Source organism: Pithys albifrons, chromosome 2 (assembly GCF_047495875.1).
Source record: "Pithys albifrons albifrons isolate INPA30051 chromosome 2, PitAlb_v1, whole genome shotgun sequence".
Taxonomy (NCBI): domain Eukaryota; kingdom Metazoa; phylum Chordata; class Aves; order Passeriformes; family Thamnophilidae; genus Pithys; species Pithys albifrons.
Window position 1 is genome coordinate 111,131,341 of NC_092459.1, and position 20,094 is coordinate 111,151,434.

General features: G+C 43.1%; 1 protein-coding gene across 1 annotated transcript in view; it reads right to left on the reverse strand.

The window, feature by feature from the left end:
- PCSK2 (proprotein convertase subtilisin/kexin type 2) overlaps nt 1–17,050 on the reverse strand; it is a 100,075-nt gene extending 83,025 nt beyond the window's left edge. The window contains exon 1 of the mRNA XM_071582096.1: nt 16,535–17,050. Within this exon, the coding sequence (XP_071438197.1) occupies nt 16,535–16,717 (183 nt within the window). The 5' untranslated portion in view covers nt 16,718–17,050. The remainder of the gene's footprint in view (nt 1–16,534) is intronic.
- Between the last annotated feature and the right edge of the window lie 3,044 nt (nt 17,051–20,094).

The window sequence follows — 20,094 nt, forward strand, 5'->3', positions numbered from 1 at the left end:
GTGAGGAGGATTTAGAATTAGAAAAGAGCCTACTACTGCCTTGATGTGTAAGTGCAGTCCAGTACAAAGCAGGACTCTCAGCAATTACAGGCACTTTGTTATTTTCAATATTTGTATAGAATTACTGCCAAAAAATACACACAAGCAAAACCAGAATCACAAATACACAAATACAACACAGCAAGGACAGCAGAACATTACAAATCCACCTGACTCCTCCTTTTCTTCTGATCTGCAGCCTCCCTATGGTTATTAGTAATACTTTCTGAAGTAAAGATGAAATCTGTTTAACCTCTTTCCTGAAAGGACATGGACCAGAAAATGCCTTTTAAAAATTCAGTGTTCAACTAAATGGAGAAAAGAAAAACCCTTTCAATGGAAGAGGCTAATGTGAAAGAAAAATGGACTTGATGATCTCAAAGGTCTTTTCCAGCCTTAATGATACTATGATTCTATTAGAATGATAGAAAGAAGCAGGAAACACTTCATATTGTGCACACTTTTGGCATCAATACCTCTGTCTGAGGTATCTTAGCTGTCCTCAGACTACTGCTCCACCACAGAAGTCCAGATGTAAGTATTGTTGAAATAAAGTAAGTTAAATTCACGGTCCCCAGCCTTTCTACGCTCTCCTCCTTACATATGATAGTCTTTCCCCAGCAATGAAAGGGAGTGGAAAATTTACTCTGTACTTCCCCAGATGCCACCCCTGGGCAGAAGGGTAATAAACAGGCAGCTACAACCATAAAAGAATCAGCATCACCTGGCCAGGAAAGCTCATCTGCAGCAAAAGTATTATGAAGCAGCAATAAATGCTTAAAAAGATAAACCAAGTTGAATAAAGCTGACAGTGGCATCAGTATTTTACCTGGCTCTCAGTGAGAGGTCCAGCATTCACACCTTGTCACTAGTTTAAAAAGGTGACAAATACAATATGAAAATAAAGAGGAATCTTGGTTCCCAGGCTTATCTTTAACATTAAATTTCACTGGCTCCTTATCTTTAACATTTTATTTTACTGCCTCACTTCAGGGCTCTACCTACATATATCTCTTTAATGGGAATGATCTCTGCCCAGCCTTCCCATGTTGTTTCATGTAATGCAGCATCCCTACAGCACACTGCCAGCTTTTGGGCACCATTTCCAATGCTTTCTCCCCAGTCAACGAATATTCTAAAACCAGCTTATACTTCAACCTTTTGTTAAGGTTCCTCTCCCAAGTTACCAATGGGGACAACAGTGTAACAACTTTGTTTGGGGAAAATCATTTATAAATGCAAGCAAAGCTACCCCAGCGTTAAACACCTTCTTTGGTCACCAAAAATCAGGACAAGTGGATCTGTCAGTGAATGGGATTCATGGAAAGTCCTCAGTCAGTCAGGCTGACAAAGATCCTCCTCAGGGCTGCTTGCCTTTCTGAGCATAAATATGTGCTGGTGGTGCTAAAGAAACTCTTTGTCTGCTCTGAGGAGAAAAAAAGAAAAGGAATACTCACCCTAAATAATTAATTATTTTTCTTTTTTAAGAGTATAACATAAAACATCTCTCCCCTACAGAATCCACACACTGCCCAAGCATCACTCCTGTCTTTAAAAGGAACCACAAACCAGCACAGGTGAGGTCTTTCATCTCATTACTGCTCAGTAATTACACCAATGGAAAAAATGACCTAAACCTGGTACAAGTAAATGTCTTTAGAGCCTTCACAGGCCCCACAGGCCTCACTGCTTCAGTTGCCATTAAAGCTGAAACACAACAAAGTGCCTCGCAGCAGAAATTAGAAACCTTTTAGAAACCTTTTCATCCGAGTTTTACCAAATGCACTGAGGATGCTTATAAATATTCAATATGAATTTTTAAACTCTCTTTCTCTCATTTTCCCAATTAGCATTAGAAATCGTTTTACTTTTAAATACACAGATGGGAGCCAAGTCTGAAGTTAAAGGCACTCGCTCACTATGGGAGCCATGGAAGAGAAGAGCCAGCCTCAGGCGCCAAAATAACACAGAACAAAGCACCAACAAGAAAGGATTCATTCAAACCTTGGTGGAGAAATGTGAAATAGCACTGAGCACTAAAGCTTACCCAACATGAAATCAGTCCACTAAGTCCCCATGGCCCCAGGCAAGCTCACACTTTCTCATTAGTGTGCTATAGTTACTCTGAATGCTTTGAAGGCATAAAGATCTCAGGTGGGGCCAGCGATCTGCACAAGCTCCAAAGAGCTGGCACAGTCAGGCCCAGGTCTGAGTGTCACCACTCAAGTCTTCCTGGCTCATTTCTTACTCAGCTGCCTCCACCAAAGCCTAATCTGCTTGTCTTGGCAAATCTGGCAGGTAGAGGTGTTAGCCAGCACTTCAACACTCCCAAAATGTGCATTTCATATTAAAACACCATCAGATGATCCCTGTGAATTCTACTGATTAATACACAGTGAAACATTCTCCTACAAATAATTCAGAAAGGCCTGACTTAGATATGCCCATATGTTTTGAGCTCTATTTCATATAAATATCCAACCATCTCTTAAAGGAATTAGCAGTAAGCAGTGGTACTAAGGAAGGGTCAGGACTTAGTGAAGAGATCCAGAAGTCAGTGGAAATATTGTAACACACATGATAACAAGCCACCTGTTACTGTTGTTTAGGATATTTTTATCCTGTAAGAAACCAACAAACTTGCTTAAGAAGTTCTATTAAGTCTTTCTCAAGCCAACAGAAGTTTCCAATGGTTTCCAATGGTTTCTGGAAAGCTCCCTCACCTCCAGAGCAAAATGTCTTTTTCTCTAGAAACAGTGTAAGGTCAAAAGTGATATCCAAAGACTTCGCAGAATATATGCCTTTGGATTTTATTTTATCCAAAAGGATAAAAATCCAAAATCCAAAGTCTGTTGTCTAGTCCCTCTTGCATGCAGCAACCACAAGGTTTAACACTCTTCGCAAGAGCTGGACACAGGAGTTTAGTAAATACATGGAACTAAAGGGAAGAAACAGAACCAGTTATGGACTTCTATTATATCACATGTCCAGTCTGTCCATGTGGAATTCATCTGAATTCCCTGTGCAATTCATGGCGGGGGGGGGGGGGGAGGGAGGGGAAGCACTTTCAAAGCATAATTCATTTGACCTATTTTAGGTGGCCATGCTAAAATACGAGCAGAGCTGAGCCCCAGGAGCACCTCCTTCACTTCAGAGTCTGTATGAGAAGCACAGCTGTTCACGTTCAGGTAGATCAATTCTGATGTTAAACGGCTAGTCCTCATTTTCTCATCAGTTTTGTTGTTACATTATCACACTCAGTGCTTCCAAGCACTTACAAAACACTGCTTACAATTGTGCTGTATTTGGAATTTGATCTGTACTTGAATGAATCACAGAGGTGTAACATTTTATTCCGTTAAGTTTGCCACTGAAAAGCTCCATCCTGCAAGCAGGTAAGTCATATAAGTCATCAGTGACAAGACTGGATTTGCTGATAGTTTTATCAGTAAACTGGAGAAGCCATTTGAGGCTTTTAAAAGAGTTATTCTAGTTTATGTGAATGGATCTTTGCAGTTTAGAGAGTTTTATCTCTTACTCCCCAGTAACTGTAAACCCCATTATTGATTGCACCACATGAATTGTTGAAAGCAAGATACTTCCCAGATTTCAAGGAGAATGTTGTTGCTTGTACACCAGCACTTACATTGGACTGTCTGGGTTAATCCAGATTGACATTACCTGGAGTAGGTGATTATTACTGTTTGGCTGACAGCCTGAATGAAGGCTGAGCAATCATCATTATGTCCTCTTACATAAATGTTGAGTATCCTGCAAGAAGAGCAGCTCAGTCAAGCCCTGGGTGCCAGGGAAAACCCTGGAGGCTCAGCAGCCAGAAAAGTCACTGTGAGCATCTCTCAGCTGGGATGTCACTTTTAGCCATTGGGAAAAGGTGACAGCTCCCTTCACTCATTCAGCTACTGGGCTCTATATCAACCATACAGACACATATACACATCATTTAGAATAATGAATATGATTCCATGAGAATTCGGATTGGTTAAATTTTCTTAAAACAGGTAAGTGTAACACAGAATTTTTTTTTTCCACAATTTGGGTGAATTTTCCCACAACAAAAACATCACATCACCGCTCTCCCAAAATCCAGGGGATTTAAAAAAAAAAAAAAAGACAAAGAGAAATCAGACTCCAGACATTCTTTAGAGGCACAGAAAGTCGGTCAGTACTTGACCCAGTTAATTAACCATAATTCATTTAGCCTGTGGCAGTCAATGTTTTAAGAATAAAGGGGAAGGGAATAAATGATAACCCTAAAGTGGCTTTGACAGTTCTACATTTTATTACCAAAGGTGAATAAAACTTTTGCTATAAGTGCCTGTCTCCTTCTTGGAGCAGTGGGGCTCCCCAGGGTGTTCTGTCATTCTTCTAATGCTCTGCTGTGTTTTCAAAGCCTCTCTCGAGGTGATAATATTCTGTAAAAGTTTTCACACCTCAAATAACCTGCTCACCAAGATCATTCAATCCAGGATTGTTTTCTTTGCTATTTCCCTCACTGCTGTTGCTTCACATGGTCTCACTCTCCTGGAGGACAGAGCCAGGACTAGAACTCACAAGACACGAGTTTCAGCATCTTCAGAGATGCTGGGTAACCTCAGAATCTCCTAATATGAAGAGAATCTCAGGCAACAAGGGCTGCAATATTCTTGTTTCAGTTGCTTCCCATGTAAAATGCCATACTCTAATAAGTACTTGTTTTGTTATTTTATTTATTGATAGGATTCATTTAATTTATGTTTGCACAGCACGGCAGACTGTGCTATAAAACTGTAACTATAAAAAGCCAAGTGCCACTGTAAACACATATTAATGGGCACATCTATACATATATCTGTGTGCAATCAGGTACTTCTTCAGGAACAAATATTTGGTAAATATTTAATTTAATATTTAAGTAGTATCTGGCGGAAATTTCTTTGTATCAGTACATCTGCCTTAGGGAAAATTCGTATTATAAGAAACAACTTGATTCAGTTAGTTTGCAAATATCAATGACCATAGTAGACCTCTAACTGAGCTGGATCAATACTGCTGACAGCAATCAGCACTGCAAACAAAGGCCACTTTGCCTCGCTCCTGGTTTACAACCCACCTCTCCTTTTAAGCAGGCAACGAAACAGGTTGACTACTATTCACATGAGCTCCAAAAACACTGAGATAGAAGCCATGAGGTAAAAGATTGCTGTTTTAAAAACAACATCAAGATGCAGTGTGTACTCATATGTCATGGATGGAGAAGGGACAAGACACAGCTAGACCATGATACCCTGAACTTCATTCAGCAAGGCACTGCAGCATTATTTTTAAAACTATGTCCATGTAACAAAGTGTGTGGGATATAAATATGTGTGCAAGAGCCCAGCTAATGTAGCCCCTAAAAGCACAGCCAGGAAGTCAAGCTCTAATGAAGCAGTGATATAAAAGCAGCTTAGACCAAAATTAGCTGGTTACCGACAAGAGATACTCAAGAAAAGGTGAATTACTCTAATGCAAAGATGCCAGTCCTTACCAACACTTAGAGAAGATTTGAGCTCTCTTGCAATTCAAAACCTTTATCCTTTTCTTTTTCTCCATGTCTGTTTTAATGCTAGGCTGCCAAGCAATAGCCAATTGACAGAAAGTGCTTCCCAGGGAGTTTTCTGCTGTTACACCACACTGAAAAGTCTTCCAGTTACCAGAAAAAGAGTCAGTTCCTGGAGAAAAATATGTACTTTATGGGAGAGAATCCGATGGGTAACAATTAGAAGCAAAACTGTGACATTAAAGGACAGAAGGGTCACACTGTTTCCCCCTTTTTTTTTAACAACATAACATTGTAGGCTTGAGAAGAGCAGGGGAAGGAAGCTTTAAGAAAAACACTTTCAGCAGAGCCAAGAGGACATTTTGGGACATGGCTATTTTCCTTATTTTTGTAAAGTTTCTTGACTCTGCTAAGAGGAAGCCACAGACATTAATTCCCAGTATTACAGGACCAGGTCAGAAGCAAATTCTGCCTTTACTTTCACCATCATGAACTGTAGAGCTCCAGTACACAACAGCACAATGGTCACTTCACAACAAAGACTAATAGCTCTGAGTGAGGTCAAGAGCTCTGTACTAGACAGAAGAAAAAGGATGACCCAAACTTGCCTCAACACCAGTAATAATGATGAGAAAGGAAAGAAAACAGCAACACCACCTCTTCCCCTTCCTCCCTTCCTCACTGACATTTCAGACAGATGTGAAGTAAGACCTTTTATTGTTTTTTACTACCAATTAATAAATGAAAGAAGTTTATTGCTGGCAGAAATTGTGGTCAATCCAGAATGTGCTTATATGTTATCTTGTTCTTATTACGTCAATCAAGCAAGGGAAACATAGGTTTTAATTAATCACTCAATTTCAGCCTTTGGAGCCTGGAATATTGGTTTCCCTACCAAGGTATAATATATTTAACATGAATAAAATTTGTTCAGTTAGAAGGGGGGGAAAGGGATTTTACAGAGTGAAATTGAATGTTGTAATCCTCATCAAAAGAAAGAGAAGTAAAAAGCCACTTGCTCTTCTGTCCAGGTTTTACTCTGAATTTTATCTTAATTGTAGGAGATATTAAATGGTTTTACAGCTAACAGATAAAAAGTACATTAGCCTGTGAAGTTTGGGGGTTTAAATGGTAATGTAAAAATTAATAGATGGAAATGCTGTAGACACCAAACTTCAGATGGTATCCTGATCATCATTCCACCAATGTTAACAACTGACTCTTCCAAACCTTCAGATGTGTTCCGGGGCTGATTTTTGATACTTCTCACTCAAATTCTGAACTGATAGTTCCACTTTACATAACTTCTAAATAGCTAAATTCAGTTGAACCACAGTCTAAAATTAATTGATACAGGGAAGCATAAGTGGACTGATGGGAACCCACCAGTCATGGTTGTAGCTAATTCACCATATCCTGGCTTCAGAGAAAAGCCTTAAACAGAAGCTTCTGCTGCACTGGATGTTGCACAGCAGGTGACAAAGACAGTGCTCACCCCCAGAGCACATTTTAGTCACACTCCTCCATTTCACTGGCATTTCATAAAGAATAAGTAAGCAGAAAGAAGGATCCTCTGCCACTGGGAAAGGGAAGGCTGTATTCCACCTCTTTTACTACCCATTCAAGGAAGAGATTCACCTGTTTGGCTCTAATTTGATAACCAACAACCATCTGCAACAGTACCAGTTTCTTTTTAATAGTAATAATTAAATATTTATTTGTTGGGTTTCAGGTTTTCACAGTTTGGTTCTACAGGAGAAAGTATCTCTGACATATTCCCGTCTTACTCATCAGGTAAGCAAATAATCTAGTTCAGTCATGAGTATCTGGGACACACTTGCTGATTGGTTTGATGTAAACACTGAGTTCACTCTTTCCATTTGCTTTCTGTGGACAAAGTGGTTAAAAATGTAACATTTACCCAAAAGTTTTGTTTGAGAAAGCAAGCAATACATGACAAAGAATGTTATGTCCCATTTCACTCCTTGAGAGAGTGAACTGGAGCTCTCACTACCCAATTTGTTTATAATCCCAGTGTATAAATGGTAAGACTGGGTAAGCTCATAATGTCCTTTTTAGGTCCAAGCTCCTGCTATTTGCTGAACACAGACAGCATTCAGCTGAGTTACACTTTTGAGCTACTGTCATAAATCCATGACCAAACTGGATTTCACACCACATGATAAACTGTGTGTCACGGCCACACAGGATTTCACACAGCACACCCCAAATTCAGCTCTCTCTGGGACAGTTCTTCCTGTCCTGCAGCACGGGCTGAGCCTGCTGAGCTGAAATTAAACCTCCATTTCAGTAGCACAGTGTTTGCTTTTTCAACAAACTTATGAGAGTTAAATGTAAAACTCGCCTCGATTTACAAGAGCAACACACCAGACTGTCTTTGACAAAGAGTGAAGCAATTCAGCTTCCTCCCACCAGAGGCCAGGGATGGATGGAAGCTCTGGGCTGCTCGCTGCAATATTTATAGCCAGCAAGCAGCCAGCATCCCGGAGAGACCTGACCCATTTAATTAGCTGAAAAAGTTCAAAGAAAAGGAAAAAAAAAAGAAAAAAAAAGGAACAGGGTTTCTGACGACTGGAATAACAATGCAGGACAAAGGTAAATTTTACATCAATTAACAACAGAACTTAATTTCTTGTTACAGCTCTCACACAAACTATCCACCAGTGCTATGAACTGGAACTCCACAGGAGGACTTCCCAGCTATAATATTTTAATAAGAGCCAGCAGAATTTATCACTCATTTTAGCATTTTGGCTTGATTTCCAGCTCACAGAATTTTCCATGAGCATGGACATTTCTCAAAACTTACTAATTGAAACTATCTACCAAATAAATTCTACATATGTTTCAGCAACTACTTTATTACAGGCATTTGAAACTTGAGCTGCATGTATTAATTTTAATTGAATAATTCCACAGATGGATGAGGGAAAGGATCACATGCAAACTTGTACTTAGCTACACTGTAAAGTATTACCGGTATAACTATTCCAGGAAGTCTGATGGTCCTTTTTTTTTTTTTTTTTGCTTCTGTTGGGTTGGGTTTGGGGTTTTATTCTTAATCAACATGGTCTTAACTCTTAAAAGCTACAGTTGAAATTAAAGTTCTGCTAATATTGTTCTGCCTTGGAATGAGCTGAACATGTCAGTACTCCTACACTGATAGTAACAGCACTGCAACTGGGTTTGTTCTCCTATTTTAACTACATCAGTATAGTTACAGCAGTAAAGTTTTCTAAGAGTGGGTAGGGTGTTACACCTTGTCACCTGTCATATTTTGTGAGAAGGATAGAAGGCTATTTTCCACATCCACCCAATGGTTGGATTTTCAAAAAGGTAACATAAATCCTAACACCTCTGTCCTCTTCTGAAGGAGCCAAGCCCCAGCAGTGTAGTCAGTCTCTGGGACCATTTGCCTGCTAATAAACAAATACCAAGGATGACACAGGATGTCAGACAGAAGCACTTCAAGCTGGCAGTAAACTGATAATTTATTTTGGTCTAGAACTTTAATCTGAATTTGAACTGCCAAACTAGAAACAAATTGCTCCCCCTCATACACAGTAACCTGAACCATCTGCATCTGATCGTGGGCATGACAATAGGATCTGTCCATCTGGCCTGATACCAAAAACGAAGTCTTCAAGGCAGGTTACTATTCCATGAACAATTATCCTTTCATTGCACAGCTCTGCAGCTTCAGGTCAGGCCACAAATTCATCTCTGGGTAGGTTAACAGCTGCAGATATCCATATTGCCTCTCCGAAATGGCCTTCAGACTGCTTTCAGCACCTGAAAAGCCCGCCCAGGGGAAGGCAAGCTTTAAAGCAGGGCCACAGACAGACCCATAGCATATGGGATCCCAAAGCTCAAACACATACAGGTAATTAATGTATCTTTATGTTGTAGAACCCAGAAACAGCCTGAAAGTCACTGGCAAGAAAGCTGTCTGGGCAGAAGGAAGGAGACCTCAGACCGACAGCAGGACCATACTAATGATCTAGTTTATCTAGTGCTGATACTGAAGTCACATCTTGGACTATAAATGCCACTGCACAGGTCTGAAATGGCTCAGGAACTGACAGACTTGAAGTGAAGGAAGTAAAGCCAGAGATCTGTTGCCTGTATACAAACCCTGTCCTGAACCTCAGTTGTGTGGCACAGCAATCTCCACACACCATTGTAACTCTCACACAGAGGTGTACAAAGGAGAGAACCAGCCCAGGGGAGCTGATGTCACTCCCTGAAATACTTTGAAGAGATTTCACAAAACTAGGGAAAGCAGTGCCACCGGGGTTAGGACACACAGTACAGGGCAACAGGCTGTTTGCTCCCACAAAGTGTCAGCAAAGAACTTGCAGCTGCTCTGCTTGGTGGTTTTCCCACCTCACAAGCATCCTCCAGAGCAGGGCTTCTACAAGACTACTCTAGGAAACTACTGATCACTTCTGGTGTCCATGATGCCACATGATCCTGGAACTGCTGGCCTGGGAGGCAGCCTCTGGCCAGGAGGAGTCTGGGTGAGCTGTTCCTGCTCCTCCAGCTTCTTGTGCAAGGTTTGGAAAGCAGGAGGTGGCACCCCACAGCATCCCCACTTCCAGCACAGCTTCCTCAGTTGCTTAAGCCCCTCAGACCTGGAGCTACTTCTTGGAGCAGAAAGGTGTCCCTGATAACTTCATAGCACACCACAAGCTTTCATCTGGCAGATACGTGGGGCTAGAGGGCAAGAGATAGAACAGTACACACCATGCTCAGTTCTGGTGTTCTAGGCTCACACATTCTTCATACATTTCTCCTTGCCACCAGCGAAATATGAAAATAAGTAACTGCACATCCTCAGTTGGGCAGCAGCATTAAAAAAAAACCCCAACAACATAAAAACAAACCTAAAACCAAAATCCAACAAGTAAAGAAAGAATTACTCGTGATGCAATTCTTGGGTCTCTACCCCATGTTCTATTTTGCCAATGAGTTCAAGCAATATGAAATAAAAATATTATAAATGAAGGCAGCTTTATAAACAGCCAGAATGTCATATCTTTGTGTTTTACTGAGCTGTAGTTCAGCAAACAAAACAAAAATCTGTAAAGGTAAGGTTTAATGTGCATGTTTTGCCAAGAAACAACTACGCCACATATTCAAAACCGTAATAGAGCAATTACAGCGGGGATCTCTAGTAAGGGAGTCTGACCTTCTTGTTTTACACTCAAATACTAAATGCTTTGAAGAATCTGACAAGGTAATTATTTTATAGCTCAAACAGAACACTCACCACCAACAAATATTCGGTTTGAGTCTCTGGTAGAGAAGGAGCTCTACAGAAACTGGGCTAGGGATGTACTTGAGCCTGTGGTTTACAATCTTCTTCTTGACAGTTTACAGCTTTTACATGCTTAAGTGATTATATTTAAATAACGAGGGATTTTTATTTCTTTTTTTTTATTATTCTGAGTTAGCCAGTTACAGTGTTTGCTCCTGGGGCTACTTCTGCATCCAAGGGAGAATGCAAAATAAAATAAAATGTTAAAACCCCTAAGCGAAAAAAGGAACATTTTGAAGCAATACAGTATTTCCATATATGATGCAAACTCACTTCAAGCACAGCAAAAATCTTATTTAATTCCACTAATGCTTCTCTGTGAGCGTAAATAGGAAGAAACAGGCCTTTCCAGCCTATGCCCAGTGACATACCTGGCCTCCATCTGTGAGGAGCTGACAAGGCTCCCTCCAGATGCAGATAATTGCTCTCACTGCATCTCCCCTGTTACTTTCTTCCAGGGCTTTTCTGGAAAAGGGAGCTCTACATCACCACCCACCAGTGTGTCTGTCCACAGCAGGATGAAACTTTTCCTGCTAGTTAATTGCTTCTTCCTCCTAATTTAAATACATCAGCTCAGACTGTCTCTTGGATGGAAACTGAAGCGTTTGCTGCTATGGTGAGATGGCCTCTTGAAATCTCAGTGCTGCACAATTAGCATTTGCATGCAATTTACATTTTTTTTGTCTTAGTAATACAAGATTGCAACAGTGAAATCGAGGAAATTAAAGCTCTTGGGTTCCTCAGAAAATTTACATTGTACCTTCCGTGTCTAAGAGGATTTTCTGTTTCTGTAATAAAGGAATGCTTTTGCAAGCAAACAGCCTTTCTTCCATGCCAGCATAAAACACAAAGCTAATAAATTATTAAACATGTATTAATGCACGGAAACACTGCAGTCTGAGGCTGGATCTGAAGTCCTTGGACTCCAGCTGGACTCATGTGGGGAGGCCTGGGCTCTCTACCTCCCCTTTGGGTGGGATGCCCCATTGCTTCAGCAGGTGTTCCCACACAGGAACATCCCTGCACCGTCTGTGCTGCCTTCACCTGGCCACAACTAACACCTACACGAGCCCTTGGGATAGCAGCACAAGTTAAGGTAACACAGGGATGTTTCTCTGTGAATCACAGACTATTTTGAGTTGGAAGGGACCCACAAGGATCATCGAGACCAACTCTTAAGTCAATGGCCCACACAGGGGATTGAACCCATGACCTTGGTATTATTACAACCAAGTTTTAACCAACTGAGCTAATTACGTATGGACCACTATCTACATGCACAAATGGGGTGGTTAATACCCATGCACACAGGGTCAGCCAGGAGCCTGGCTAAGAATTCACCTTTCTTTGCTGTTCTTTACTCCAAGCATAGGTATTTAAGGAAAAGGAACAAGAAACATATATATGTATATAAACACACACATCTCTAAACACACATACAGCCCCACATCCACAAGCAGCATTTTTCACATGCCCAGAATCCCCTCTGTCCATCACAGTGGATCCTGGGTATGCAGGAGCATAGCCTGGCACTTAGATGCCCAACCTAGGCCAACACCTCTTCTCCAGATTTAGAGGCTAACCTGCACAAGACGGGATTTTTGAGGCTTTCCCATGTGGATCCCAAGGTGAAATTTTCAGGATCCCTGCAAAGACCTCCTAAGGCTGCAAATTCATTATTCTGCCTCTTGGTCTGCCTTCTACATCACATCAACTCCCACCTCACAGGCTCCCAGCCTGGCTGCAGGGAAGTGGGCTGTTGCAGCAAGAAATACAGCTTTTCTTTACTTGGTAAGTTGTGCTTTCAAGGTTTTGCAATGCAAAAACAAAAACAAAAGCAAAAACCAAAACACTCTCTGGGAACCCTCCCAACGTTTCATCAAGAAATTTACTGTCAGCTCCACAAAGCTTGAACCTCAACCAGCAGCCTCCTAAGCAAGAACTGGGAGCAGAGAAGTCACTGCTGTGAGAGGTACATTGACGTTGAGTTTTGCAAGATTTAGAGGGAGAAGGGATCAGGAAGGAAAAGGAAATTAAAACAGACCAGCTTTGGGGAACATAAAATTCCCCATGCTTTGAAATCCGTGTTTAGTTCTTATTTTCAAACCTGAAGCCACTGAATGCTAATTGTTTAAAACCATTCACCTCAATGCTACCAGAAGCAGAATATTTATGATGGCATTTTGTGCAATGTCTCAGTATTGCTGATGAAATGGAAAGAGATGCCTAAACTCTGATCTCCAAATAGGAGCATTTCCAAATGCTTCTTCCAACTGTCCTTGTTAGAAATGAATTAAGAACTGCAAGGCAAGGTCAGAAAGCAGATTTCTTCTGCCCGCATTAAGAAATGTATTCTGGTGGCAACGATGCCAGGAGGCAGACAAAAAGGGGCAAAAACCCACACAAAACTAAAAAACTTGTTCCTTTTAGTTTTCACAATACTAAGGAGGCATCATCATGACTTCTGAAAGCTCAAAGATGGTAAGGCTAAGCATTTTAAGAAAAAAATATGCTTTATTGCAGTATCTGTTTCATCAGGAATACAGAGAATCAATTTTGGCAGGTCTAAACATTGAAAAATTGCAAATGTTAAAAAAAAAAAAATAAAAATATTCAAGAGCACAATGAGAGGTACAAAAGGAGTTCTGAATTCAGGATTCATTCAGACAAGATTAAAGAAAAATTAACTAGTGTTTTTGACATTCTGACTCACATTAAAATCCTAGATCTAAATGTAAGTACCTGTTTACATAATACCAAGCCCTACTTAATCAATTCATCAAGCACAGAGTTTAAGGTACACATTTAGCCCACCTGAAGTTTTGCAGTGTTTTCAGAATGAGGGTAGAAAGCATGGCCAAAAAGTCAATTAAAAAGCACATCACACAGTTCATAACATTAATCTTCAAAGCAATGCTTTCTCATTTATTTCTGCAGAAATCTGCTGTTAAATAAAGGTAACATGCACTTGCTCAGAGATTGTCTGTTATTAGTGGAAAAAAAAAAGTGCACTAAAAATATGTAATTTAAAAATCAGCTCCCATAAAGTCATGTTAAAAGAGGTCTGTGATACATAGCAGGCATAAAAGAAATCCTTCTCATACATGCCTTAAATTCACACACAGAAAAAGAGCTGAATCTGCCCTTATCCTCCTACTGGGAAAACCCCTGCACTGAAATAAAGGTGATTATTTTCAGACAATGGCTCTTCTCCAATATGGGTAAAGGTAACTGATTTGTTTTATGTAAAAAATTTAATTATATCATCTTAACAGCATATGTCATTGAAGTATCAAAAGATCACTTCTCCTTATGGTATAATTTGGGGGCTTTTTTCTGGTATTTTTGAGTATCTCATTAGGCAGCTTATCTCCACATGGTACTTTCCCCCGAGAGTTTCCCACTGACAGCTCTGCCTCTCTACACACACATGGCCACGTTCAACTTTCTGCACCGCCGTTATCGCCATGAAAGCTGAGTCTGCAGACTGGAAGCAGAGATGCCAGACAAGCCTGATGATAGCAAAACCGAGAGGAGACTCTTCAGCAATACTGAAGAGCCACTGGAGTACACGGCAGAAGCTTTCATTACCAGCCAACTACTGCCACCCAAGCCCAGCTACGAGTTTCCTGCAGAACGGAGATTCCTATCAGCCCCTCATGGATTATTCTCCGACACAGCCGGCAAAACGTCAAACCCTGCCGAGTTTTCCTCTTCCCTAAAATTACTGCCTTGCAGATAGTAGGGTGCTATTTCCTCTTCCATTTGTGGAGGAGGGGTGGGAGGCTTCCTAACTTTTCAGGGACTAGGATGATACAAGCCAGAAACCTTTTGGGACAGCATGTGCACCTGGCTGCCCTGCCCCACAAGCACACACACAACATGCTATGGCTCTGCTAGGCTTCGTTCTTAAAGCCACCCATATCCATGGGAAGCAGCCCCCACCATGGTGAGTCCTGGAAAGCAGGTTCTCTCCTCTCATACACCCCAGGGACTTCCCTCCAGCTCTCTGCCGAGATGAGCTACAAGGCTGATTTCCATGAGGAAGCTGTACATCTCCTAATGTGCCTGAGGCATCCTGGGGAAAGGCATGGTGGAGGGGGGAGGATTCTGACAGCCCAGAAGCTGCATTTCTCCATCCTACAAAATCTCTTCTCTCCCTGTTTCTTTCTCACCTGAATGACAGGATGACCTGAAAGCATCTAGCAAAAGTCGTAAGAAATTCTGCTATGAAGAAAGTATCCTTCCCTCCTCATAAGGCCTTATCAGTCACATATCCCCAGGATAAGAGGCAGGGGGCATGAACAAGAGGGAAATAAAAAAGGGGAAAACTGTTGACAAGAGAGCTGCATCTAAATTTCCTGTAACAAAACCTTCTTCCTGCAATGAATCCTTTCCCAAAGGCATCAGCAGCCCAGCTCTCTGTCACTATTATCAGGACAAGGCTGTGAGCCCAAAACAAAAGCATCTTATCAGCAGCAGGAGTTGGCTGTGGTCACAGCAACAATGATCTTGTCCTCATTTCTCTAACAAGCTCCCACTGGAGTTGAAACAAGGCAAACCCGAGGGAGGGAGTCTCACTTGATATGTTTTTTTAATTTTTATTTTTAAATTGAGGTTTTAAGGATTTCACTCATCCAGGTTCTGGTGCTATTCTCATTTATTTCCTTGGAAGTAGGATCAGGCTGTCATTGCATAACTGCCAGGGAAAGAAAAAAAACAACCCCAAAACAAGCAGCAGCAGGAATGCTCACAGCTCTCTTCTCCTCCAAGCCGAGTCCGCCAGAAACTGTACTGATCAGGGAACTCTATCAGCCTGTCCCTATCTTCACCCCAGGTCTGACTGTACCCTAACACATTCAGAGATCTAATTGTTATTTTAATGGGAGAGATTTCTAGCAGAGCTGGGCTCTCTCTAGGAGCCAGGAGGGGACTCCCTGCCACTCCGCTATATCTAATTTCCTGGGACCTCAGAAGTGAAAACAACCTCCAATGGCACTTGAAGTTTCCCAACTTACATTGATCAGTAAAAAGCACTGATTGCTTATCATGCTTGATATGAAGCAGCTTCTTAAGCCTAAGATCATCCTGTTTCTCCAGAAGAGTAACAGGGATATTAAAAAGCCACCAGGCTCACAAACTTGAGTGTCAACACCCCTACGAAATCTTCCATTCAAACTGATTGCAAGCTTCTCCATGGAGATGAGGCTTAAATTTTTTTCGGAGGTTCTCCGAGCAGTTCCAGCCGCGCTCAGGAAGCCCTGGGCGGCAGCCTCAGCCCCGCAGGATGGGAGCTCCTCAATGGCAGGATGTTTACATAGTAAGTCAAAAAGGCACCGAGTTACCATGTGGGGAAACTCCTCTGCTCTCCAGCCCAAGGCAACCATCCTCCTTGGGCCGCCGCCGAGGAGCGCTGGGTACCGCTACTCCTCCAACCCCCTCGGGAAACCGGGATGAACGCGGGGATGAACCTGCGAGACGCGCCCCGCTCCGTCCCTTCCCGCAGGTGAGTGGCGGGCAGGACCGTGCCGGGGCCATCCCCGGGAAGGACATCGCACGCCCTCACCCCACCGCGAAGGGCACGGCACCGCCCCGACCCTGCGCGGGGGGCTTACCTTGCGCACCCCGCCGAAGCCGTGCTCCGCCGCCACCCGCTCGGCCTCCGCCCGGCCCCCACCGTGCAGCTCCACCAAGAAATGGTTGGTGTACACGGCTCCGCGGGCCGGGGGGGCGCCGAGGAAGAGCAGCAGGACGAGGATGAGGAGGGCAGCCCGCAGCAGCGGCGGCCCCGCCGGCATGGCCCCGCGCTGCGCGCCCGCGGAGAGCAGCCCGCCGGGGCGGGCGGGCGAGCGGGGAAGCGCCCAAAAGATGGGAGGGCAGGAAAAGGGGGGAAAAATGATTAAAATTAAAACAAACGAGAGCGGCCGAGGCAGGAGGGGAGCGTCGCGGCGGGCACCAGTGCGGTGTGCGAGCGCTGTGCGAGCCCGGCCCTCCGCGCCCCGCGTTCCGCGGCGGCCGAGGGGCAGCACCAGCCGCGGATGGAGGGGGGGACACGCCGCGCTGCCAATCACGGGCGGGGAAGATCGCCCCGGCCCCCCCGGCACGGCCCACGGCTCTTGCTACACCCCTTGTCGCCTCCCGACACCCCACCCACACCTCACACCCACCTGCCACGGTCCTCCCCCGGCAGAGCCGCGCCCCCCAATTACACCGCACGCCCCGCACCAGCCCCCCCCCCCCCCCCCATTCAGAGCTTCAGCCTCACACTGGACCTGCCCCAAACCCTCCAGCTCTTCTTCCCGTGGGGTTCGAGGGAGAGGCAGACCCACCGTCCCCAGGCAGGAGATGATACACAGGTGGCTGTAGGAACAGGACAACGAAACACTTGGACCAAACCCTCTCTTCAGCTCAGCGAAGTGTCAGCGAGTTTTCCCCTCATCTCCCTTTTCTAGCCAGAACCCTACACACCAGCTGCTCACAGGGCCATCAGCAACCTGTCCCCATCCCTCTTTCTGCAAAAGTCAAAGGCACAGGGAGGGAGGTGGTTAAGCAGTCCCAGGGCAAAGTCAGGGGAAGGCATCAGTGCCAGGGCTCCCCACTCTGCACTGCCAGGCTGCACAGGAACACGCAGGGGGGTGCAGGCTCCCTGAGCAATTCCCAAACACGAGTTTGCAGGGGATGACTGGCAGGAAAGTGCCTGGGCATTCCCTGTGCTGAGACAGCCGAGGATCGTGAGTGTTCTGTGTGCTGGTGGGACTGCAGAGGCAGCAGCACCTCAAAAGGATGGGAGCTCACTTTCTCTTAATCTGCCGCCTACGAAGCTCCAAGTGGAAAGGAACAGTACAGATTATGCAAGTTTACAGCAAGGTATAGTTTAGCTTGTTCCTACAGATACATCTGTTAATTTGTCATGCCAAAGGTTAATCCTTTGATGGATCCCTGAATGATCCCCCTGGGAAAGACTCAGGGCACAAAAGCATGAAAAGTTAGTACTGCCTTTAAAGCAAGCAAAATGATAGATTTCCTGTAATCTGTCCTGCAAGTAGTGAAAAGTAGTACAGACCTTAAATCAATGGAGGAAAACAAAGGAAAACCAGCAGAAATCACAAGTGATGCTCTTCTTCCATTATCCTAAAATGCTTCAGAAAATGACAGAAGAGCTGATCGCATGATTGTGAATCCAAATGAGCATTGGTTTGTCATGACAAATTATTGATTTCCTTCCTCTGGATAAAAGAAAATCCCTATTCAAACAGAAGAGAAATGGTAACTTGGAGCCTGATCCAAAGCCCATTTACATCAACAGAAGTGCTGTAAATGAATGACTGATGTTGAAAAGAAATCAAACACGAGGGAAAGGTAAAACATGAGAAATGGCACAGTAGAGAAGGAAAACAGCTTTGTGGCCTCATTAAGAGATTATGTCGATAGAATTCAGCTTTTAGATGCCTGTTCTAAGCACAGACAGCTATTAAAAACAACTTTATACATTATTTCTTTAAGCCAAGTTGTTTGTTTTCATCAATATTCAGCAATATTTCTCCTTACAGCATCTTTCCCAGTATTAAAGCAGATCCTGCTACATGGTGTGTTTCCAGGTAACTTGGGGCCTGTGAAACTCTTGGATCAGTAATACCCTCTGGCAACTGCTTGACAGCCAATGGAAACCCTACTGGTTTCCATCCACAGCTGTTCCTCGGGATAAGAAACTAAAGGAAAATCAAATAGAATCAGGGAAAAGGCATTTTCTCTACTTTAAAGTCTTGTCTGTGAAAATATATATGTTTTTCTTCCCCCAGAGGTCTTGCCTTAGTTGACATGCCTCTTTCCATTTTGTTGCCAGTCCACAGAAAGTAGAACATCAATAACAAAAGCAATGGAGGAGCAGTCCTGACTCCCTGGAACCAGTAAGGCAAAATGCTGCACACATTCAGAAACTGGGATCATCTCACAGGTCTGGTTGAGGGGTGTGACTAAATCATTTGCTGTGCACATTCTGACAGCCCCGACTGCCGTCTGACAGTGCTGCTCTGCAAGCTGCTGCCACTGAAGAGACATTGCCAAGGAGATAGCACCAACTGGCTCTAGCTTATGAACCTCACCATGATGAGCTTTGATGGCTTTGTCTCTGTTATGTTAAAAAAATAAAAAATATTAAGTTAGCAAAGTTTGGGTTAAAATGTCCAATCTGAATAACATTAAGAAGAGAACACTCCACCCTAAGAGGCCACTTTAAGAAAAATGGTTATTATGTTGATGACTACAGAATTCTGAGACCGGACAGAACCACTGGCATTTCTAAGCTAGTATTTCATGTAAAATGTAGGACTTAGCCGTATTAATTCTTGCATCTGTTCTGTAGTCCTTTTTTTCCTTAATGCACCAATCTTGAGCTAAAAATCAAGACTAATCTATTACAGCCACTGGGGGAATGTTCCAATGATTGCTTTGTAAAAAGTTGTAACTCTGCCTCTCTTTAAAACACCAATTGGTCCTGCATTGACTTCTAGGTTTTGTTTTTACTATGAATTTGTTCATGGAACTGCTTTAGTGTTGTGGTGATAAAGACACACAGATAACACTCCCTGAGTCTCTTTCTGTAAGGCAGATTTTCCGTCCCTTCAACTGTTCCCATTAAATCTTTTTACTCCTTGAATTGTGAACTGTAGCTGCATCAGGTATTTTTTCAGCAGAGGTCAGGGCAGTGTTAAATGGATATCACATTTCTATTCTTGATGAGAACCTGGTGTTTCACCAGCCAAGAATTTCATTCAGCTTCCATACCAGCGAGTCTCCCTGACGTGCAGCACAGTGTCCCTGCTGACTCACACACCTCTCACCCCCTCGAGCCCTCTTAAGGACTGCTGCCCTCTAAGAGAGGTTATTGTACTCTGCATGGCCAATGAACTTTGTACCTAGAGGTATATTACCTTACTTGATCAAAATTCACATCACTTACCTCCCTGGAGCTTTCTAAACAATCCAGATCACTCAGCACTCCTCCCTTACAGTTTACGGCTTCCTTCTTCAACCTACAAACTTTATCAGTAATGAGTTTACATTGATGTACTGGATTAGCAAGATCTTAGAGAGATCATTTCTTGGCCCCAGTCCTTTGGAACTTCTCCAGAATCGAATCAACTCCAGCAATGATTCCCAGTTGGTAATTATACTT